The 21198-nt window shown below is 44.7% G+C and overlaps 2 protein-coding genes across 2 annotated transcripts; both read right to left on the minus strand.

Annotated features, from left to right (window-relative positions):
• Positions 1 to 772: 772 nt before the first annotated feature.
• LOC125524956 (SET domain-containing protein) lies at positions 773 to 7809 on the minus strand. The gene is made up of 16 exons (XM_048689983.2): positions 7660 to 7809; positions 7488 to 7584; positions 7237 to 7411; positions 7045 to 7150; positions 6864 to 6943; positions 6670 to 6702; positions 6246 to 6378; positions 5210 to 5321; positions 4928 to 5008; positions 4552 to 4622; positions 3653 to 3709; positions 3232 to 3303; positions 2647 to 2895; positions 1883 to 1995; positions 1673 to 1765; positions 773 to 1176 (listed from the first exon to the last, which is right to left on the minus strand). Exons 1-16 carry the CDS (start codon positions 7729 to 7731, stop codon positions 1029 to 1031), a joined length of 1692 nt encoding a protein of 563 aa, XP_048545940.2. The 5' UTR covers positions 7732 to 7809; the 3' UTR covers positions 773 to 1028.
• Positions 7810 to 8007: 198 nt separating this feature from the next.
• On the minus strand, positions 8008 to 11129 carry PEPKR1 (phosphoenolpyruvate carboxylase-related kinase 1). The gene is made up of 4 exons (XM_048689984.2): positions 10960 to 11129; positions 9833 to 10593; positions 9448 to 9744; positions 8008 to 8870 (listed from the first exon to the last, which is right to left on the minus strand). The coding sequence occupies exons 2-4, from the start codon at positions 10401 to 10403 to the stop codon at positions 8194 to 8196; spliced, it is 1545 nt and encodes a 514-aa protein (XP_048545941.1). The 5' UTR covers positions 10404 to 10593; positions 10960 to 11129; the 3' UTR covers positions 8008 to 8193.
• Positions 11130 to 21198: the final 10069 nt, after the last annotated feature.

The raw sequence follows: 21198 nt of genomic DNA on the forward strand, positions 1-21198 counted from the left end.
ACCGCCACGGAAGAAAGCGTTGTTAACTTAATTTATCTAGTGCTGCATATGGTTAACTTTGAACACGCGGTTCATGTATATCTCACACGTGATTACTAATAGCACGTACTGCTCATGAGTTGTGCAACCCGTTTTTGTAACTTCATGAGGTTTGTAACTTTGATGTCACACTTCCAGCATGCTTTTATTTTCTCGCTAAGTTTCTTCAGTGCTGGGCTTTATATACACCATTGCATGTTTCACAAGATGCTCCGTTTAGCCCTCAGACTACTTAGCTAAGAATCATAATGCAGCTTTTACTTAGCTGAGCATCAGAATGCAACTCTTCTCTACCAAACATCACCTTCATCGCACCATATCTACAAGTTTTTTGGTTATCATAGTGCCAATTGTGATATTAGAGTAAACTGACCGGCTCTTATATTCCGCCCATGTTGGTTCTTGTTTCTTAGCATCATCTTGGCGGTAACTAGACAAGATCTTGGTTCTTATTTTTTAGCATCACCTTGGTGATTTCTAGACAAGGTCATGATTCTTGTTTCTGAACATCATAGATGATTGATGCATTGCGTGTTAACGGCCACTTTCTCAAGAGGTGCAAGCACGTGGCTTCCATAGGAGGGTCCACTTATCCGCAACATGAACTTCATAATGAAATGGATCATATGACCCTCCCTCTCACCCTAAGGTTAGGAGGAGATGACAAAAGACATCAAATCTATGATGATAATCATCCCACGGGAAATGAAAATGCATAAAGACATTGGCCATATTATCAGACTAAATAAAGTGAGCTTGATGGGCAGCCGTCGCGTTCTAGGTACATATTGGCATACGGATTGTATTTAGTGTACACTTTCCTTGTGTGAGTGTGATCCTATTTTTAAGTCTGAAAAAACCCAATACAAGGATAACAATATTTGTCCAAAGTTTGGGTGTAGCAAATATATTTCTCCAAAGCGGAACAACACAAGTCTAGTTAGAGATGTGTCGCTCCCAACACATGTTGTACCAGGTAAGCAAAGTCTCTATGTCTGCTCCTCCGCGGACAGCTCCAGAAGACGTTCCGCCTCCCTGAGGAACATCCTCGTCAGCTGCTTCTGCCCTCTACGGTACACTATACACGACCTTCTGTTCACTCTCGATTTCGTCGCTTCGATGCCTTCGACGGTTGCACTGTGAAAAGGAGGACAAGGAAACAGTAAGAAATCACCGATGCCGTGGCAGTCAGATTTATTAAGGACAATGCGGACAAAACATGCACCCTAGCTAAGATCAGAAACTAGGGTATTGTGCGGTTTTGAGTCAATCACTTGTTTATGGCACAATACAGTTACACAGACTTGTTTATGTACAGATAACTGCAGGAACCAAAGTGGTCAGGCAATTGAACTGATTGACGTAACAAATGAAACATATTTCTAGTTTTCCCTGGGCGATGAAAATTTCAGGCGGTATTCCAGCAATATCAGCTACATTGCTCACGTTGACGCTGTGGCAATCGAGTGCTTTCTCCAAAAGAACACATTGCTTACTGTGGCTCTTAAAATAGTCACTGTTGCTAGTGCCCAGAAGTAAATTTGGATAACTATATTATGTTAAGATCTATACAAGAAGAGTAAGCGTTGGAAATAAAAACAGGCATCTTCCCAGCAACATAAAGAAAATTTACCTCAAGGAGTCATCTGGATCGTTGGAATCAAATTTCTCCAGCAGTTGACTGTCAGATGCTTCTGTTCCAGTTCCTTCTTCAAGTTCAGCCATTCTTGCAAAATGAGAGGATTGATCAACTAACTGTTCACACTTGACAGGGCTCTATCAAATATAACAAGTGCATGGTGCACGAAGGAGGAGGAAAAAGGAGTCATATTGTTTGTATTACTTCACCCTAAGAAGATCCACAAGCAATCCCAGCGCTCCATGATCACCGCACACCTCCCATATAGCGCTTTTGATCTCTGCATCAGATGGTTCTCCATCCTCACTAGATCCAACCTAGTAAGAGCAAGTTCAAAGAAGGGTCTCAAAACCAGATGATCACAAAAAGACAACACTTACTGTCCTTCAAGCCCAGATGCAACGCATCCTAAAATGGTTCTTGACTCGCTCTTTTTCTTTAAAGAAAAAAGCCATATGTCATAATGCTAAGAACAAAAATTTAATTCAAAATGAGTTAGATCAGCAAACGAAACAAATTGCTATGAAACTAGAGCGCCGTTCCTCCATGAACAACTCTTTCAAAAAAGGGAAATACACAGGTTTAACTCAGTGTCTTTACAGCAGGCACTCTTGTTAACAGGTTAATCAGATGGTCTACAACGATGTTTTATATGGTATTTTTTAACACCAATAATGATATATAGTAAAGCTACTCCAAACAGAAATATAAGGAGCTCATCATCTCATCCAGCAGTTGGTAATGTAGCATGATGGCTAAAATATGAAGCTAATACTCACTTTACATCTTTTGTTTTCAGAGTACCCAGTTTGTCATCTACTCCCTCCGTTCGGAATTACTTGTCGCAGAAATGGATGTATCTAGACGTATTTTAGTTCTAGATACATCCATATCCGAGACAAGTAATTCCAAACGGAGGGAGTAGGAATCAACCCACGCTGTTCAGTATGTGAAAGAAAAACACCAACCTCTCCAAGCAGGGAAGCAACCTGTTCAAGCTCATGTTCTTGCATGGCAATTGTGCGAAGAGTACTTAAAAATTCTTGAGGGAAAACATTTTTGTGGAGATATGATGGAACTTTGCGTTGACCACTCCAACTGTAACTAGAAAAATGACTAGCATTTTTCTTGTTATCATCTTCACTAGAACTGGTGCTGGTTCCGAAAAATCCCCTATCAAGCAAACTTGTAGGTAGAAGACATCTCAATTCAGCCTTCTGCAAACATTAAATACATACAAAGTGAGAGCCATGCTGGCAAGTGGCAACAGCTTCTCAGATGGGTTGAATTCATTAGAAAAGTCATCACAATCTCGAACCATGTTTTTCCAAATAAAAAAAATAACTCGAGCCACTCAGTAAATATCAAATACCCCATACAAAACAAACCAAAGACGGCGGGGTATAGATAATAAGTGCAATCAAATTTCTGACTCAATTCCAGAAAACTTTGTGTTGGGTAAGTTCATCTAAACAGAACATAGTTGAAGCCATACAAGATAAACATAAACACTTGGTGTAATTTTTTTAAAAAAAATAAACACATATTTGTACCTGCATCTCAATTAGTTTCATCTTAACGTCAGCAGACTGAAGCTGTCTAAGAGCTTCTACTGGATAATGAACCTGCAGTTAAAGCAAGGACATCAAAGGATAAACAGCTACTTCTTACATAAGTATGCTATAAGAGGTTCTTAAAAAAGGTATTGATCTATTATCAAACTTAGAATACGCTGAAGGCATTGATGTACTATTTATCAAACTTTAACTCCTAATTCTAAAATTGCAGTGAATAATGACTTTCCTGTTTCTCCTTTTAGTGTGAGCTGGTTCTTTTTGTTTCGTTGCAATCGGTCACTTTAATGGGTTCACATTTAGCATGCAATCTATACGTTAACCAGAAAATGAAATTTGCAAAATATATCCTACAAATCTTATTACAAACTTTTGGTGCATACATCAATGTGAGGGTTACCATGAGATAATCATCTGGATTATTGTCAACCACAAATCCATATAGGTACAGCAATTCCTGTTGGTAAACACAAAATACATTTCATCAGTAATTCTATTCTGATAACCATACATAAATCATGGCGACTTTGCTGGTATCTTTAATGACTACATGTTGTTTTAAACCCACGCATAAATAGTAAATCATGAAACACACTATAGTTTCTTGATAACAAACATGATGTTAGTGCAACTTGTCATTCACCAATGAGATAGAAAAGTACCTTCCCTGTTTTAAGTACGCTGAAAATCTAGAGCCAATATGCACTCTTAAACTAGCATATATGTATCAAAAGTAAATCTGTAAGGATATGTGGATCCATGTAGAAAATCACAGATCCAATGGACAAAACAAAATGGACATGGAGCCAGTGGACTGGAGTGTGTGTACCTTCCTCGCCCCGTCCAAACATTTATCCTTTCATTATGCAAGCTGTCAGGCCTCAGTTACATGATAATTCTTCTCTAGATTATTCATCGGGCGTGTAACTGTGTGTGCAACTCTAAAGAAACTACATCTGAGAACTTTTACCATTCTAGAAAAAATGTACCATGACGTGTACTAGCTAAACGATGATGAACAAGTCTGAAGACAGGTGATAAATACTAACTCCATCAAATATGATCAAAAGGGAAGGATTGTTATATAAAGAGAACGAAAGGTAACAAATATTATATAGGATAATATTTAGCTGTCCTGGTGGTTTATACCCTTAGATCTAGTGTTAGTTCATGCTTTGATATCACATGTTATCGCTGTTTTCATCGCATCGCATCTTACTCCATGCCTTAATAAAGTCAACTCTAAAGTCTCAAAAGCTGTAAAACAAAGGCTAGATTTGTTAATAATTGTATAAGTACCTCATTTCCTTTGTTGCCATAATTTATGTAGATCTCTGTCCCAGTCTCAACAGAGCTTTTACCAGCTTGCACTTCAGAAAGAAACGAATATAAGGAGGTTAGATCAGTGACATTGTAAAACTGTATAAGATGGAAAAACACCATTTAATGTGAGGCTGGCAAATGGTCCCTGGGGCCACTTGTAAGTGAGCCAGTGACACACAAGACACTGATGATGTTTTTAAACTGGCATGATCTCTGTGATGTTACCGAGCAATTTGCCTCCACAAAGAATAGACACGACCATAGTGGGAACTAAAATCTACTAACAAACAAGTTCGGAAAAAAATCTTAAACGAAGAACTATGAGATACAAAATTTGGATCAGCATAATTACCAAGCATGAGGTACATTGAAGCAGGAATTCCTGTTAAATTTCCCACCGAATCAACTTCCCATGTCGCCAGAGCCTTTACATCTAGAGTGGACAATCAAGCTTATCTTAGAATGGGGAAAGATCAATACTTATTTAACAGAGAAAGCTTGACTGTCTTCACTAGTAAAATTCATGTAACTCTTGGCAAATACACACTGAAGTGTTTCTTATGGGTATCCTCCAATATGTCATGCCAACTGACTTAAATCTAGATCATTCGTGTACTTTACTTAGGACTCTTACTATGGTTACAGAAATCGATTCCTGGCACGAGCCCCTCAACCCAAATTGACTCTGTATTACAAGATTCAGGAATCTCTTCACCACTACAATTCTTCGTTGTAATGTCAGTTTCCTGCAAATAAACACCAAGTGTTATGTTGTAGATGATGATATCTATTAGCTTATTGGAATAAATAAAAATAAGATACCAGAAGCCATAATTATTAGAAAAAATGACTGGCGCTAGCTCATCAAGCATCAAGAAGTTCTTCCAAGTATTGCTATATTATAGGTCTATTAATGTACTGCTCCCTCCGTTCACAAATATAAGAAGTTTTGGATATTTCAATATGGACTACATACAGACTGAAATGAGTGAACAAACACGCTAAAACGTGTCTATATACATCTGATTTAGGAAAAAGTTAGAAAATCTTATATTTGTGAACGGAGCGAGTATTATTTAGCCCTTGTGTGACTATTTAAGTCCATTTTAGTCCTTGATAGTTAGACTGTGTTTTACAAGCTGAACTGTTAGGCATGATTTCTGTAATAACGAGTATATGGATGCCCACTATTCCAGCAGTTACAGGAAACCATTATTTCATCAGCATCACTTCTCTATATCTTACAGATAAAATCACTGTGTTCTAAACTGCAGTTTTCCCATTGTTTGCTGTGCCCCTCAAAAGAGGTTAAAAACTGATGATAATTATTTATGCAGCAAAAACAAATGCCAGTAATTGTGACATTGTAATTCTAGGATATGTGGGTCGCGTAAGTTGCAGCTATGACTACTCACCTGTCACCCAATTAAATATTTGATCCTTGGCAGTGATAATAATGGTAGCTAAGGTTCTTCTCTTTGTGGTTAAATACCCGTTAACTAGTTCCACTGACATTTAGCCATATTCCACAAAGGTTGTGCATAAGAAACAAATCCAGAACCACCGGTATAAAATAGAAAAGGAAATTTACATACAATGCGAGAATGAAAAATACTTAAGATTAAACTTGAGTTGCTAGACGGCTCTTGTTCGGGAAGATTCAAACTAACCTGTTGATTGGTGAGACTAGAAGCACCCAAAGCTTCCCCAGTTCTGTTCTGTTGTTCATCAAGCGAGCCCGGAAAAACGTAAGAATGAGGCAGTGGGATGTTCAGCGCTCGAGTCCAGAAAATCGAGTTTGCCCTGGCATAAACTCATATTGGTGATTGGCATGGGGAGAAAAAGAGAAGAAATAAACCTGCAGATAATTAAAGGCCTCATTTCGGAAGTCTAAGCTGTTAAACAATCGGATTTAAAGGAAGGATTGGCTGTTGAAACCGTTGCTTTAATTAAGTACATATTCCTTGATAATAAAGTTTTCACCTAATTGGGACTTTCCACATATTAGCATGGGAAACCATGCTGGCAAAATGATATCAAATAAAATTTATATACTTCCGTTAATACTATAAATGCAACTGGTGATACGCATACCAAAGGAAGTCCTCAAACCGCACTTCAATTGAGCTGCAAAATAAAACATTTGACGGGTATGAGGTTCATATATGAAAAGGTGCAATCCCCTGTACAGCAAAACCACAGCACAAAAGCATTCCTTTGAGATAATAAAGGAACTGTGTGTGCGTGTGTTTGGTAAAGAGCCAATGCGGAGCAAAATCTCAACAAACCTTCCCGATTCATCGACATGTAGAAGCTCCTCGACCAGACCTTTCACCTTATCATCGAATAACTTTTGTAACGATTCTCTCTGAAACAAAAGCCCCCATTATGTTCATTTCCACCAATGTACTGCTCTCTCAATGCCCAATCCAACAAAGAAGCAAAAGCAGCAGTCTGCAACTGACGAACCTGCATGACCGTGGCGCGGTGCAGCGTTGTGCCTTCCACCTCCGCGAGCTCCTCGTCGCTGAACCAGACGGAGCTCCCAAAGGTGCTCGGGAGCACATCCAAGTACCTGCAGACGCAACGAGCAGAATCCACAAAAGTTAACGGTGGTTCAGAGTTCAGAGTTGAGAGCAGGGGGAGAAGGTGTGAGCTTACGGCTTCCAGAGGGAGCTAGGGCGGAGGCGCTCGGCCATGAGGAAGAGCATGACGAGGAGGCGGTCGTCGACGCCACCTTCCTCGAAGAGCGCGCGGCACCGCGCGCCGACGAGCGGGTCCTGCAGCACCCGCATCGGGGTGACGGCGAGGTCCAGCGGCACCGCCATCACCACCCCTGCACCACCAACCACGCGGCCGATCGATCAGGGCCTTGCAGAGCCTCCGGCAGGGGGGAGAAGAGCGATGGTTACCGTCGGCGGCGCCTGCATCGGCGGCGGTGGCGTAGACGCCGAAGCCCTTGCGGCCGCAGGCGCGGATCGTGCAGCCGCGGAGGTCGGCGCCGTTGGCCTGCGGTGGAAAGCGGCCAGGGTTTAGGAGAGCACGGGGACCGGGGGGGCTAGGGGAGGGAGGAGAGGGCGCGACCTGGAGCCATTGCAGGAAGCACTGGAGCTTGGCGTCGCCGTCGGACGGGGCGGCGGCGGCGGTGGACGACATGGTGTTCGACGAAATGCGCGAGCGAGGCAGAGCAAAGTTTCAGCTTCGGAAGTTGTTGCCTAAACTTCTTTGAAAGAAGGAAACGATTCTCAGCATTATAAGAAACCATTCAAATTTCTGGTCAAATCCTCTCAAATTTTACGAACAAACTCTCCAGCCGCAGAGGCTGAAAACACGGTCAATTTCTCCGTAAATCGACCCGTTCCGCAAAATTCATAAGTTCCAAACACAGATTTCGCATCATCACTTGGCACCAGCAACAAACACTCGGCGATCTACTATAAGTCTATAACAATATATAGATATATCATCATGTCCAGATTACATTCTACTACAACCAGTGGCAGTGACACACTCATCTCTAATCTCTTCTCTTCTCATCTCACTTCCCCGGCTTGCGTCGCAGTGCAAGCAGAGAGACAGGCTACAGGAACAAACTCCGACGCCGGTGGAGAGCTGATGCTAGCACACGAGCGAGGCGCGGAGGGAGAGGGTGGTGGACAGGTGCGTGCACGACGCCCACCGGATCACCGACTCGGCGACCGCCATGTCCAGGTCATGCTGGTGCCCCCGCTCGTCGCCGGCGCCGATGGTGTGGTTCCGCCTGCTGCGTGACGACGGGTTCGCCCTCGTCACAGCCGCCCCTCTCAGGGCCGCCTCCGCCATCCTCCTCAGAGCCGAGGAGGAGGTGTTGAGGCACACCACCGCGGCGTCTTCGACACAATGAGCTCCCTTCTCCGTGGTGATGTCGCCTGATGCCACCAATGGCTCAGGCTCGTCGGACCCTAGCCCACAGAAGAATGAGAAGCTCGGCATCGACACCACAGGCGCAGCATCCTTCATGGGTTCGGGGCTGTCACCGAATGAGAATAACAAGGCTCCGCAAGATGGAGCTGGAGCCCTGGCTGCGCTGAACGCAGAGAAGGAGGATCTACAGGAGAATGTTGGAGAGCAGGGTTCTTCCGACAGGCCCTGGCAGGCAATCGGGCCGCCGGTGCTGAAGCTCACGTCGCGGCTGCGTGTCGCCATCGGCGTGGAGAACGAGCATGAGCCAGGCTCCTCCCTCCCAAGGCCGATCTCAAGGCAACCACCGCAGGAATCGCGCGAATCGTTGGCGTGTTCTCGTATCCAGGAATGCTCTGCACAAAGGGCGGTTGTTTAGGCAATAAACCCCAGATGGTAAACAACTGTAAACTATCATCAGGAGAAAGGAAACCATTAACAGCTGATCTGTACTACACAGTAAGGTCTGGAAATGAAGCAATGACAGCCAAACAAAGATTCTATCAAGGGTGACAGAGATGAATCATCAACACTAATAAAGAAGCAACCATGTGAATTTTATTTATCAAAAGGAAACATTCAAGGGGCAGCAAAGATTCAGACTTGTTTATTTGTGTACCCTAGTGGTTCTACCAGAAATCCAGAACATGACCCTAACACTGAACCTTTAGCTGGCGCTAGCTCATGACTTAGCAGTGAAGACTTGATATCTTATTCAAAACAGCTTTAAATAAACAATTGTATACTGATCAACCAAATTCCGATTGATCTCTACATTCTGGTCTACAGCTCAGTTGCATGAAGGCATGGACATGAATCATCAAGAACCAAAGGTCACTTCTATGCTTGTGTATGATGCTAATGATATAGAAAGGAACGGAATGCCGAGCATCCTATGGTTTCAAAACAGATGATGTATGTCTGATGTCTCACCTAGAACTTGCTCAGCTGTGAGCCTCTGTGCGGGATCGCGCCGCAGCATGCCGGTGATGAGCTCCTTGGCCGAATCCGAAACCCTGTCCCAGGGGTCGGAAGGGAACCGCAGCTCTGTCGACCTGATACACTCGAAGATCTTCGACTTGGTCTTCCCCCAGAACGGTGGGATGCCACTCAAAAGGATGTAGAGTATAACCCCGGCGCTCCACACATCGGCAGCCTCGTTGTACCCGCCGGCAAGCACCTCCGGCGCAATGTAAAACGGGCTCCCCACCGTGCCGCTCAATCTTTGACCTGACAAAATCCAAACCCCCAATTTAGCCTCCAAAGACCACCAGACATGACTAATCCAGAGGTGACCAGACTTGTGAATCAACCATACCAGGCTGGGTGTAGGTGGCGAGGCCAAAGTCGGCGAGCTTGATGGGCGAGGACGGCGACTTGCTGACGAGGAGGATGTTCTCGGGCTTGAGGTCCCGGTGCACGATCCCCTTGCTGTGGCAGTGCGCGACGACCTCCATGAGGTACCTGAAGAGCGTGGCGGCCTCGTGCTCCGGGAAGCAGCCGCGCTCCTGGAGGCGGTGGAAGAGCTCCCCGCCGGCGCAGAGCTCCATGACGAGGTGCACCGAGTCCTGGTCCTCGTACACCGCCTTGAGGTCGACGACGTTGGGGTGGCCCGAGAGGCGCGCCATGACCTCGATCTCGAGCCGGACCCCCCGCACGTCGTCGGGGGAGGTGAGCCGGTCCTTGGCGATGGACTTGCAGGCCAGCGCCTCGCCGGTGACCATGTCGGAGCAGGACCGGATGACCCCGAACTGGCCCCACCCGAGCTGCTCCCCGAGCGCGTACCGGTCCCCGAGGCACGAGGCGTGCGCCGCCTCCAGTATCGCGCCCCGCAGCCCCGGCGCCTTGTACGAGTTGTACTTGGCGCCGCCGTCGCCGCCAGCGGCCATTCCTAGGAGGGGTTCCCAAGCGCCGGAGTCCAACGAGGCCGCCTCCGCCGCTGAATCCCCGCCGGAATCCGACGAGGCCTCCCCCGAATCGCCCCGGAGACTTCCCCCGCCCCTGGCAGAACCCCGAATCTCGCGACCTCAATCAGCACCGCTCCTCCACGGCCGTGGGCCGGTCGCTGGGCAACTGAATCTGCGACGAGGAGGAAGAAGAGCAGGGAGAAAAAGGCAAGCTTTAGCAGCCGAGAACCACGGAAACCGCCTCGGAAAACCTAGCAGAAATCCACCGCAGATTCCGGGGGGCGGCGGCGGCGGTGCTGGGAAACCGCCACGAAATTCAAAATTCCCAGCGCGAACCCCGCGTGAACCCCACGCGCCCCGCTTGCCAGCTCCCTCCCGAGCAAGGGCTCGCTCGGCCGCCCGGCCCGCGGTCTGGGCCGCGCGGATCGGAGCCCGGCGTGCGCGCTGGAGATGGCTCGCTCGCCCGGGGGAGTTCCCCGGAACCGCGGCGGCGTGGGAAGAGGGACAAGGGAGGGCGGAGGGGAGGAGGGGCGCTCACCCGCGCGGAGGAGCTGCGGCGGCGGCGGAGGGGACGGAAGCGTCGCCGGCGGCGCGGCGAGGTCAGCAGCTCCCACCAGCAGCTCGCGGCACCCTTCGGGGAGGGGGTGGAGGGGTGGAGACGGGGAGGGAGCTCACGGAGTTGTTGTTTGGTTCCGTTGGTGGTGGGCCCGGGCCGGGCCGGGGCCCACCTGTGATGGGGAGGGGGGGATTAGGGGGAGCAGATGGAAAGGGAGCCCGGTTAGCAGGAGTAGTTTATTGGTGTCATCATCCTCTTTCCACTAAAGCAATTATAGCATCTTCACAATGACAATGACAATGACAAACCCATTGGTGGTATATATGTTGGAGCACTAATCATCATCGCCCTATTTACATGTTTGCTAATCATGTGGTTTGGTTTTGGTTTGATGTTGCCTTGTCATTGTTGTTGTTGTTGTAATTACTGGTATGCCAATGCCGAGGAAAAAACTAATGATATGGCTTTGGAGGCAATTGGGTTTGGGAGTATGCTCTTTGTCTTGCTTTCGCTCTCTTGTGGCAAGTTGTTTATTAGTGCCATGTGTGTCTAGATACATAGACTTGGAGTCAATCAGGGATAGGTTTGGATTGGCGCGATCGTGCGGTTTTAATATTTGAAAGTTGAAACGGAAAGTTGCCTATGTGTTGGGGGCTTGGAATTTTTGTGATGCCGACCGTTATTTGGCGCCAGCGCACGCACATGCGCCGTAATAATCTGCACATCCCGTTAACGGTTCACGGAGAGAATAAATGTACTTTCGTCTTCTTCACATTTAAGGGTTTAATTAATGATATCTTGAACGTCAAAAGATACAAAGTGCCGAATCAGCGCGTACACATGGTTGATCGTAATAATCTGCATATTCCATTAACGGTCCATGGAGTAAATAAATATGCATTCATCTTCTTCACCTTTAAGGGTTTAATTAATGATACCTTGAACGTCAAGAGATACAAAGTGTCAAAAAAAATACAAAGCGTCGAACTAGCTTACAAGGCAAGCTCACATACACACGAGCACACACACACACACACACGCAAGATCAGACCAACTAAGCGCTAGTGTAAGTAGAATCAAAATGCAAAACTAAGTCAATAAGCCACACGGAATAGCAAAGCTAACATCTAAAGAACCCAAGCCATTGGCAAGAGGCGTAAGCACAACCAAGAATTTGCGGAGAATGTTTAAACCACCATCAAACTCTTTCATCGAGGGACCCCATTCCACAATGATTGGGAGCACTATCCACGAAGGGCGAGAGCCACCGGAAGTTCAAGTCACCAGGTTGATGAAACTCCATTAGATCAAGGTGAGCACCCTATCGCCAAAGACCTCACCAGCACTGCCACCGCCAAGAGTAGTAGAGAGACAGCGCACCTCAAGATGGTGCATTCATGACGAGCATGATGCCGAAGCACTGTGCACCGCTCGATTTGAACTAGATCTGAGGGTTTTGACCTGGTGTGCCAAAGAGGATGCAAGGTTGTAATGGCGCCTTCAAGATGGAAATGATGTTAAGGACACCACCGTTGACGGCCCCAGCAATAACTCCTCACCTCCATGTCTCAACACAACCGATCATTATAGCAATCGTTGCACCACACCACCACCACACATTCCACTTGAGTTGCCATGTAGCCCTCTTCACCGACTGCACCTACCCACGAATCTCGCCGCCATAATGCTTCTTCTTTGTCTTCTTCTTTATCATCACATTCGGGGGAGGAGCAAAGGGAGCTCACATAGTTGTTATTTGTTCCTTTGGTTTCGTTGGTGGGAGGGAGTCCGACCTAGGCCCACCCATGATGTGATAGGGATGGAGGGGGGATTAGGGGAATTTGATAGAAAGGGGGTCTGGTTATTAATAACAAATATGCTAGTTGTGTCTTTCCATAAAAGCAATTAGCATCTTCACAATTATAATACCAAAAACTAGCATTAGTAAGGCCATAGTGGAGTATTATAATATTGGAGTGCCAACTAATCATCACTCTATATAGCATTCATCATTTGTCAATCATAAGGTTAAGTTTTGGCTTCGTTTTGTTTCGTTATCATTATAGGAGTACTACATCCTTTGGGAGGATTAGTCTGGGGGTTTGCTCTTGTCGCTCTCCAATACTGTACTACATTATTATACCTTTTGTGTGTGTATATTCTACCTATACTTGGAATCAATCAGGTTTTGTCTTGACATTTGAAACTTCGAACGAAAATTTTTCTACTCGTTGAGGCTTGGATCTTGAGAGGCTAGCCGTTAATCACCGCTGGCATGCATGCCCCTTAGTTCAATCATCTCGTGGAAACTAAATAAATTCACACTAAGTTTGTATGGATGGGTGGATAAGACCAGGGCATGTACAATTATTTCATTTTGAAAGTGCACGTCAGATGAATGATGAGGTGAGAGAGAGAAAGCATAAGAAAGACTTACTTTCTCTTAATTAAGATATGGTCTTTTAGCAATAATACCTCTCACCACGTATTTAGAAATATCTAGTTACCAGAGATAAGAATAATAAATAATACATTGCACATATTTTTTTCATTGCCTTCTCTAGATTAAGGGCTTCTCCTAAAGATATGGATAGATAGACAAATGTACCATACTTTAGCTTTTGCTTTTGGGTCGTTGACCTGCTACACCTACGCCTCTCGCAACTTGCTCATATATAGTATGTTCCATGCATGTGTAGAGGCTTGTATTATCTCTGGATTGGTTCGGATCAGAGAAGGTGGAGAGCATGCGGGATACCTCTCGGCCGCTCTCGCGGTTTGGCAAGGTGGGGTAGCGGCCCTCCTCCAGGCTCCAATGGTGGCACAAACAGGCAGTGGCCGGTGTGCCAGGGCTCCCACGATGGTAGTGCTGTCGTGGTTGGTCACCGGATCTGGGCGGCTAGATCTGGGGCTTTGAAAGTAGTCTGGACGGTGCACAGGTTGTCAGGTGGATGTTCTTGGGACATATCTGGGTGAAAACCTGATCTTCGGCCGGTGGCCAGAGCCGATGATGGTGACGCCTTTGCGTCGTGTCCTTCATGAAGGCATCATCGAGGCGAAGCTCCCAACTCCTCCTGCTACCTCCAGGGGAAACCCTTGATCAGTTGATCGGATGATGGCGGATCTCTTCTGTTGTTCCCTCCTTGGAGGCGTCATTCTTGGAGGTGTGCATTGGCTAGAGGGACCAGTGGACGGTTTGCGGTGGAGTGTCATTTCATGTCACGCATCAACAATGTGGAGTCTCGGCGGTGTGGCGCGGCAGGGTCTTGTTGTTTGGTTCCGTTGGTGGTGGGCCCGGGCCAGGCCCACATCTGGTGGGAGGGGGATTAGGGGGAGCAGATGGAAAGGGAGCCCAGTTAGTAGGAGTAGTTTATTAGCATCATCCTCTTTCCACAAAAGAAATTATAGCATCTTGACATTTCTCAAAAAAAATTATAGCATCTTGACAATGACAATGACAAATCCATTGGATTGGTAGCATATATGTTGGAGCACTAATCATCACCCTATTTACATAGTATTTGCTAATCATGTGGTTTGGTTTTGGTTTGATGTTGCCTTGTCACTCTTGTTGTAATAATTACTAGTACGTTGATGCTAAAAAAACCTACTAATATGCCTTTGGAGGCACGCGATTAGGTTTGGAAGTATGCTCTTTGTCTTGCTTTCGCTCTCTTGTAACAAGTTGTTTATTAGTGCCATGTATGTCTAGATTCATATACTTGGAGTCAATCAGGGATGGGTTTGGATTGGCGCGATCACGCAGTTTTAATATTTGAAAGTTGAAACGGAAAGTTGCCTGTGTGTTGGGGGCTTGGAATTTTTGTGATGCCGACCGTTATTTGGCGCCGGCGCCATAATAAATCTGCACATCTCGTTAACGGTTCATGGAGAGAATAAATGTACTTTCGTCTTCTTCACATTTAAGGGTTTAATTAATGATATCTTAAACGTCAAAAGATACAAAGTGCTGAATCAACGCATACACATGGTCGTAATAATCTGCATATTCCGTTAACGGTTCATGGAGAGAATAAATATACATTCATCTTCTTCACCTTTAAGGGTTTAATTAATGATACCTTGAACATCAAGAGATACAAAGCGTCAAAAAAAGATACAAAGTGTCGAACTAGCTTATAAGGCAAGCTTACATACACACGAGCGCACACACAAGATCAGACCAACTAAGCGCTAGTGTGAGTAGAATCAAAACGCAAACCAAGTAGATAAGCCACACGGAAACAGCAAAAGCTAACATCTAAAGAACCCAAGCCGTTGGCGAGAGGAGTAAGCACAACCAAGATTTTGTGGAGAATGTTTAAACCACCATCAAACTCCTTCACTGGGACCCCCCCCCCCCCCGCCGCCGCCTTCCACAATGATTGGGAGCACCGTCCACGAAAGGCGAGGGCAACCGGAAGCTCACGTCGTTAGGTTGAGGGCACTCCATCAGGTCAAGGTAAGCACCCTATCGCGAAAGACCTCACCAGTGTCACCACCACCAAGAGTAGTAGAGAGACTGTGGGCCTCAAGATGACACATTCATGACGAGGATGATGCCAAAGCAATTGTCATCGCTCGATCTGAACTAGATATGAGGGTTTTGACCTAGTGTGCCAAAGAGGATGAAAGGCCGTACTAACGCCCTCGAGATGGAAATGGTGTCAAGGACACCACCATTGACGGCCCCAGCAATAACTCCTCGCCTTCATGTCTCAGCACAACCGATCATTGTAGCAACCGCCGTACCACACCATCGCCACACATTCCACTTGTGAGTTTCCATGTAGCCCTCTTCACTGACTGTACCTACCCATGACGCCGCCATACTACTTCTTCTTTGTCTCTTCTCCTTTTTCATCACATTCGGGGGACGGGCAACGAAAGAGAGGGTAGGTGAGAGAGGAAGCACACAGAGTTGTTCTTTGTTCCCTTGGTTTCGTTGGTGGGAGGGAGAGCGACCCAGGCCCACCCATGATGTGATAGGGGATGGAGGGAAGGATTGAGGGATTTGATGGAAAGGGAATCCGGTTATTGATAGCAAATATGGTAGTCGCATTTTTTTCATAAAAGCAATTAGCACCTTCACAATGATAATTCCAAAAACCAACATTAGTAAGGCCATAGTGGAGCATTACAATATTGGAGTACTAACTAATCATCACTCTATATAGCATTCGTCACTTGCCAATCATATGGTTAAGTTTTGGCTTCGTGTTGTTTTGTTATCGTTATAGGAGTATTACTTCCTTTTGGGCGATTAGTCTAGGGGTTTGCTCTTGTCGCTCTCCTATACTATACTTGGAATCAGTCCCGGTTTGTCTTGACATTTGAAATTTCAAATGAAAAGTTGTCTACGTCGTTGGGGTTTGGATCTTCTGAGGCTGGTCATTAATCACCGCATCCGTGCATGCCCCTTAATTCAATCATTTCGTGACAAATAAATAAATTCATGCTAAGTTTGGATGTATGGATGGATAAAATCAGGGTGTGTACAATGATTCTATTTTAGAAGTGTCACCGTAATATAAATGGTAAGTTGGAAGATAGACAAAGCATAAAATGGCTTACTTTCTCTTAATTAAGAGATGGTCTTTTAGCAACAATATCTCTCACCACGCATTTAGAAATATATAGTTACCAAAGATAAGGCTAATAAATAACACATTGCACATATTTTTTCATTGTCTTCTCTAGATTAAAGGCTTCTCCTAAAGATATGGATAGATAGATAATCATACCATACTTTAGCTTCTGCTTTTGGGTCGTTGACCTGCTAGTCTGCTACACCTACACCTATCTTTTTTTACGTTTACACCTACACCTATCTAATATGTTAGACTTCTCTCCCTCTCGCAACTTGCTACTCCCTCCGTTCCTAAATACTTGTCTTTTTAGGCATTTCAATAAGTGACTACATACGGAGCAAAATGAATGAATCTACACTCTAAAATATGTCTACATACATCCATATGTAGTAGTCATTTGAAATGTCTAGAAAGATAGGAACGGAGGGAGTAGTATATAGTGTGTTCCATGCATGTGTAGAGGCTTGTATTGTCTCTGGATTTGTGACGGAGATACATTTGCTAACTATATATTGGGCGATTACGTGCCAAAGAGAAATGAACGAACAAGAAATCCATACATGACGTCGTGGGATATGTATATATAGCAACCCATATGGAGTTGGTGAGGACGCGGCAACTTGAGTGAGTGAGCACTATAGCTGGTCTCGAGTGCGGCTGCTAGTGGCACGATGAGGTCAACTCACGGAGATGCATGTAATTCATCAAGAAAAAAGAAGATTGCAACATTGAAGACGACACGACCGGTACAAATAATCAAAGATTGAACGCCTGTGACGGGGATGGAGGGGAATAGAAGAGTACTGGAAAGGGAGTCTAGTTTGTACTAGTAGGTTAGTGGTAGTAATATCTTTCCATAAATGCAATTAACATCTTTGAGAATGACAAATCCATTGATGGTACTGATAGTATATTGCAGCACTAATCAACCCCCTATATATGAGTGCATATATTTGCCAATCATATGGTTTAGCTTTGGTTTAATGTTGTCTTGTCGTTGTTGTAAGTACCAGTATGTCAAAGTTCAAAAAGGATAAGTACTTTTGGTATATCTTTTTTAAAGTAATTAAGTTTGGAAGTATGCTCTTGTCATGTTTTTACTGTCTCAGCAAGTAATTTATTGTTTATTAGTAGTGTCATGTGCGTCTAGACTCTAGCCATGGAGGCAATCAGTGATGCATGATGAGCTTGCGTCCTCCGGGGGGGGGGGGGGGGGGGGGCGCATGCGATTTTAATATCTGTAAGTTTAAATCAAAGCCTTTAAAGGGAAGAAAAGGCCTAAGCCTCGGATTAATAGTACCATTTTTATCACAGCTTGACCCACCTTCTTCTTTCACAAAGTTTTTTGGAGTCGTATTGCAGGTGGGTACTAATTTATAGTTCGTTTCTTTTCTCTCTCCTCCAACACAGTACAAATATTATATTTAAATCTTTACAATCTCCTCTAAGTAGAACCAAAATGCAAACCCAAGCCGATGGCAAGAGAAGTAAGCTCATCCTTAATTTGTGGGGGAATGTCACCCCGACATCAAACTCCTTCGTCGGGGAACCTTCCAGGATGATTGGGAGCACCGTCCCTGGCATGCTGGATCCCACCAAAAGCTCAAGCGAATATGTTGACGACACTCCCTTGGGTCAAGGTGAGAACTCTATTTGAAGCAAACCTCAATTCCACAGGACCTCATCAACACCACCACCAGAACTATCGAGAACAATATAGAGATTGTGGACTCCAAGACGTTGTCTTCATGCTGAGCATGACACCGAATCACCGTGATTGCTCGATCCGAACTAGATCCGGGAGTTTTCACCCTGTGTACCAAGGAGGAAGAAAGATTGCAGCGACCCCTTTGTGAAGGGAACGACGTCACCGTCGGCCTCAGGCAAGAACTCCCGGCCATCGAGACTTGGGGCAGTCAGTTGCCCAATAATACTAGACCTACGTAAATATCTTACGTACACTTACGTACCCTTCCCTAAATACTCTTCTCCCCCTTATTTCAAACAGGGTGGGCCCCAGCCACTAATCCTAATCCAATTAACTATCTCCAAATCAGTCTTTACGTAAAAGTCTCACGTAACTTTACGTGGGTCTAGCATTGCTCCTCAGTTGCCATAGCAACCGCCGCACTACTCTCCCACCACACACTCAAGTCGCCAGTTGCCATGTAGCCCTCGCCACCGACCAGCAGCTAATTAAGCCATGACTCCCACCATTAGACCGTTTCTTCTTCTTCTTCGTTGTGTTTTTCGTTATCATCGTTGTCATCATCGTTATCACAATGAACGTTAAAATATTAAATATAGACTATACAAAAATGGATCCAGGCTTACATGCCCATTGTATGGACAAGTACGCATTAACGCATGGTGACTTTTTCTTTGAGAATCAGCATGGTGACTAATTAAGCGTGCTGACTGATGTCTTTGCTGGATTCGGTCACTACCCCTGTAGCCGTTGAACATGTACATGTCCATAACTAATTAAGCCACGTCATGGACCCGAATAAATAAACAACACGGCCGCTCGTCCCGTCGCCAACTCCATGCCGGTTAGGTAGATGGGTTAGATTAGAAATAGATTATGCCCATCATTTTCTGAAAGCAGAGATGCATAACCAAACCATGCGTACGTTAGCTTCTTCTTTGGGGCCGTTGACCTGCTAGAGTGGGTTAGGTTAGAGTTGGTGAGCACTACTTGAGCATCCGAGCGCTAGCTGGGAGCATAGGTCAGCTGGATGAGTAGTACTGGTACCACCCAATTTTGATGTTTGTTCGTTATTGTTCTATACTATGCTACTGCTATGCACTAGCTGGGCTAATTTGTTTTGGAGGTTAGGCCTTTCTTGTCTCGACCCTCTTGTATATATAGTAATTTATCGTGTCAAGATTCTAGGCTTAGTCAGTTAGGGATGGGTTTGTTTGAATTGTTTTAGTTCGGCTTTTTTTTTTTGAGAATCCTAGTTCGGCTGGCTGGTTGGTTTATACTCCCTTCGTTGGAATATACTTGTCGTTGTTTTAGAACTAATAAAGAAATCATAACAAGTATTTTGAAGCGGAGGGAGTAACACATTTGGGTCATCTTTACTTGCATAATTGTAAAAATGCAGGAATAAAAAAAGTTGAGTGATTGAAATGTCATGTTCACTGAAATCCTACAGGTTTTGAGTTTGTTTGATTGCATCAAAAAAGAGAACCTTTTTCAAGAGGTTTGAGTAGATATTAAATTTCTATGGAATCTAATACAAATGACTGGATCGAATGACCGACGTAGGAAAAAAACTAATGAATTTGATTACTCCAAAATTCTATGAAAATCCCTTGAATCGAAGAAGCCCTGCTATATAGGCACCTTTCGTTAGTATGAAGACCCCATGGATGGATACCGGAGCTTAACTTAGGGCATCTCCAACGCATATAGTAGGGAATGGTGTTACTCGTCGGGTGAAACGAAAAATGATCTGCCCTCGAGATTCTGCTGGTACTTATAGTACAGTAGAAGGTCCAAGTCCACCGGCTAAATATACAAATACAGTATCATCTGCTCCACCAACTGTAGCATCCGCTTCAACTGTACCAGCATCCCAATGAGTTACTCATTCATTTGCTCCGGAACTGGCCAGTTCCAAAGCTACCTTCACACCTAACACTACTTCTGAAGCACCGCTAACACAAACAGGACTTGACAAGATCAGATGAACCTCATGAGCATCAACACGAAGATGGTACCTGGCCGGCTCAAGTTGCAGTTGCATGCTCCTTTATATATACTCTCACAGTTTGATGTGCACTAACACTTTTCATATTCTTTGTTGAACTAGCACCACGACGCAAGCGGAAACAGACATCAGAGATAATGCTTGACAGATTAACAAAATCTAAAGGAGGAAGAATGGAGATCCATTTTGAGGCAAGTTAAAAAGGTCACGTGATGCTACAGAGTCAGCAAAGTTAGTATCAGAGGCAGCCATTGCCGTTAGGTGTCATGCATGTATCCTCCCAACGTGGATCCAGTACAGGAATGAGAAAGACAATACCCAGTTTAACACCTTGACCATTTATCCGCAAGTAATGTTATTCATCACAATTTGTAATATTGTCTTGCTCTGTCCCATACTTTCTAGCTTCCTCCTAATAAGACTCACATTCTTTTTTTAACAGATGAGGTTCAAATTGGATCCAAAAGTTGATGCAACTAAACAAGCATGCACTCATGTTTTTCAGTCTGCTCTGCGACAGTATCGATACCACCTTAGAAAATCTCACTTTGAAGGCAAGGCTAACAACAATGAAATCGCCCAAACATCTCCAATGGACTATATTACAGATGAAGACTGGACAGCCCTTGTTAAACACTGATCTGATCCAAAGTATCAGGTAGGGTATATGTATTTGATCAAACCACATATTAAACTTATATTTATGTATGTTCCTTACAAGTGTATCTTCTTCTAGGCCAACTATTTGAAGAACAAGACCAACCATTTTAAAGTGAAATTCCAACAAACAATAGGATCTCGTAGCTATATTGCACACTGCGAGGCTCTTATAAATAGCTGTTAGTTCCTTTTTTTCGGTGCCATATTATCGTATCTATATTGACTTGTTCCAAATATAGAGGAAAGCCCGT

This window comes from Triticum urartu, chromosome 7A, assembly GCF_056163025.1.
Source record: "Triticum urartu cultivar PI428250 chromosome 7A, HENAU_Tu73, whole genome shotgun sequence".
NCBI lineage: Eukaryota > Viridiplantae > Streptophyta > Magnoliopsida > Poales > Poaceae > Triticum > Triticum urartu.

Excerpts from the sequence above, each read along its gene's own strand:
- LOC125524956 (XM_048689983.2), bottom strand. The coding sequence starts at position 7,731 with ATGTCGTCCACCGCCGCCGCCGCCCCGTCCGACGGCGACGCCAAGCTC. Across the intron at positions 4,623-4,927 it reads TTCAATGTACCTCATGCTTG|TGCAAGCTGGTAAAAGCTCT; the intron begins GTAATTATGCTG and ends TTCTTTCTGAAG. Across the intron at positions 3,710-4,551 it reads ATGGCAACAAAGGAAATGAG|GAATTGCTGTACCTATATGG; the intron begins GTACTTATACAA and ends GTTTACCAACAG.
- PEPKR1 (XM_048689984.2), bottom strand. The coding sequence starts at position 10,403 with ATGGCCGCTGGCGGCGACGGCGGCGCCAAGTACAACTCGTACAAGGCG. Across the intron at positions 9,745-9,832 it reads CGCCACCTACACCCAGCCTG|GTCAAAGATTGAGCGGCACG; the intron begins GTATGGTTGATT and ends GGATTTTGTCAG. Across the intron at positions 8,871-9,447 it reads CACAGCTGAGCAAGTTCTAG|AGCATTCCTGGATACGAGAA; the intron begins GTGAGACATCAG and ends CCCTTTGTGCAG.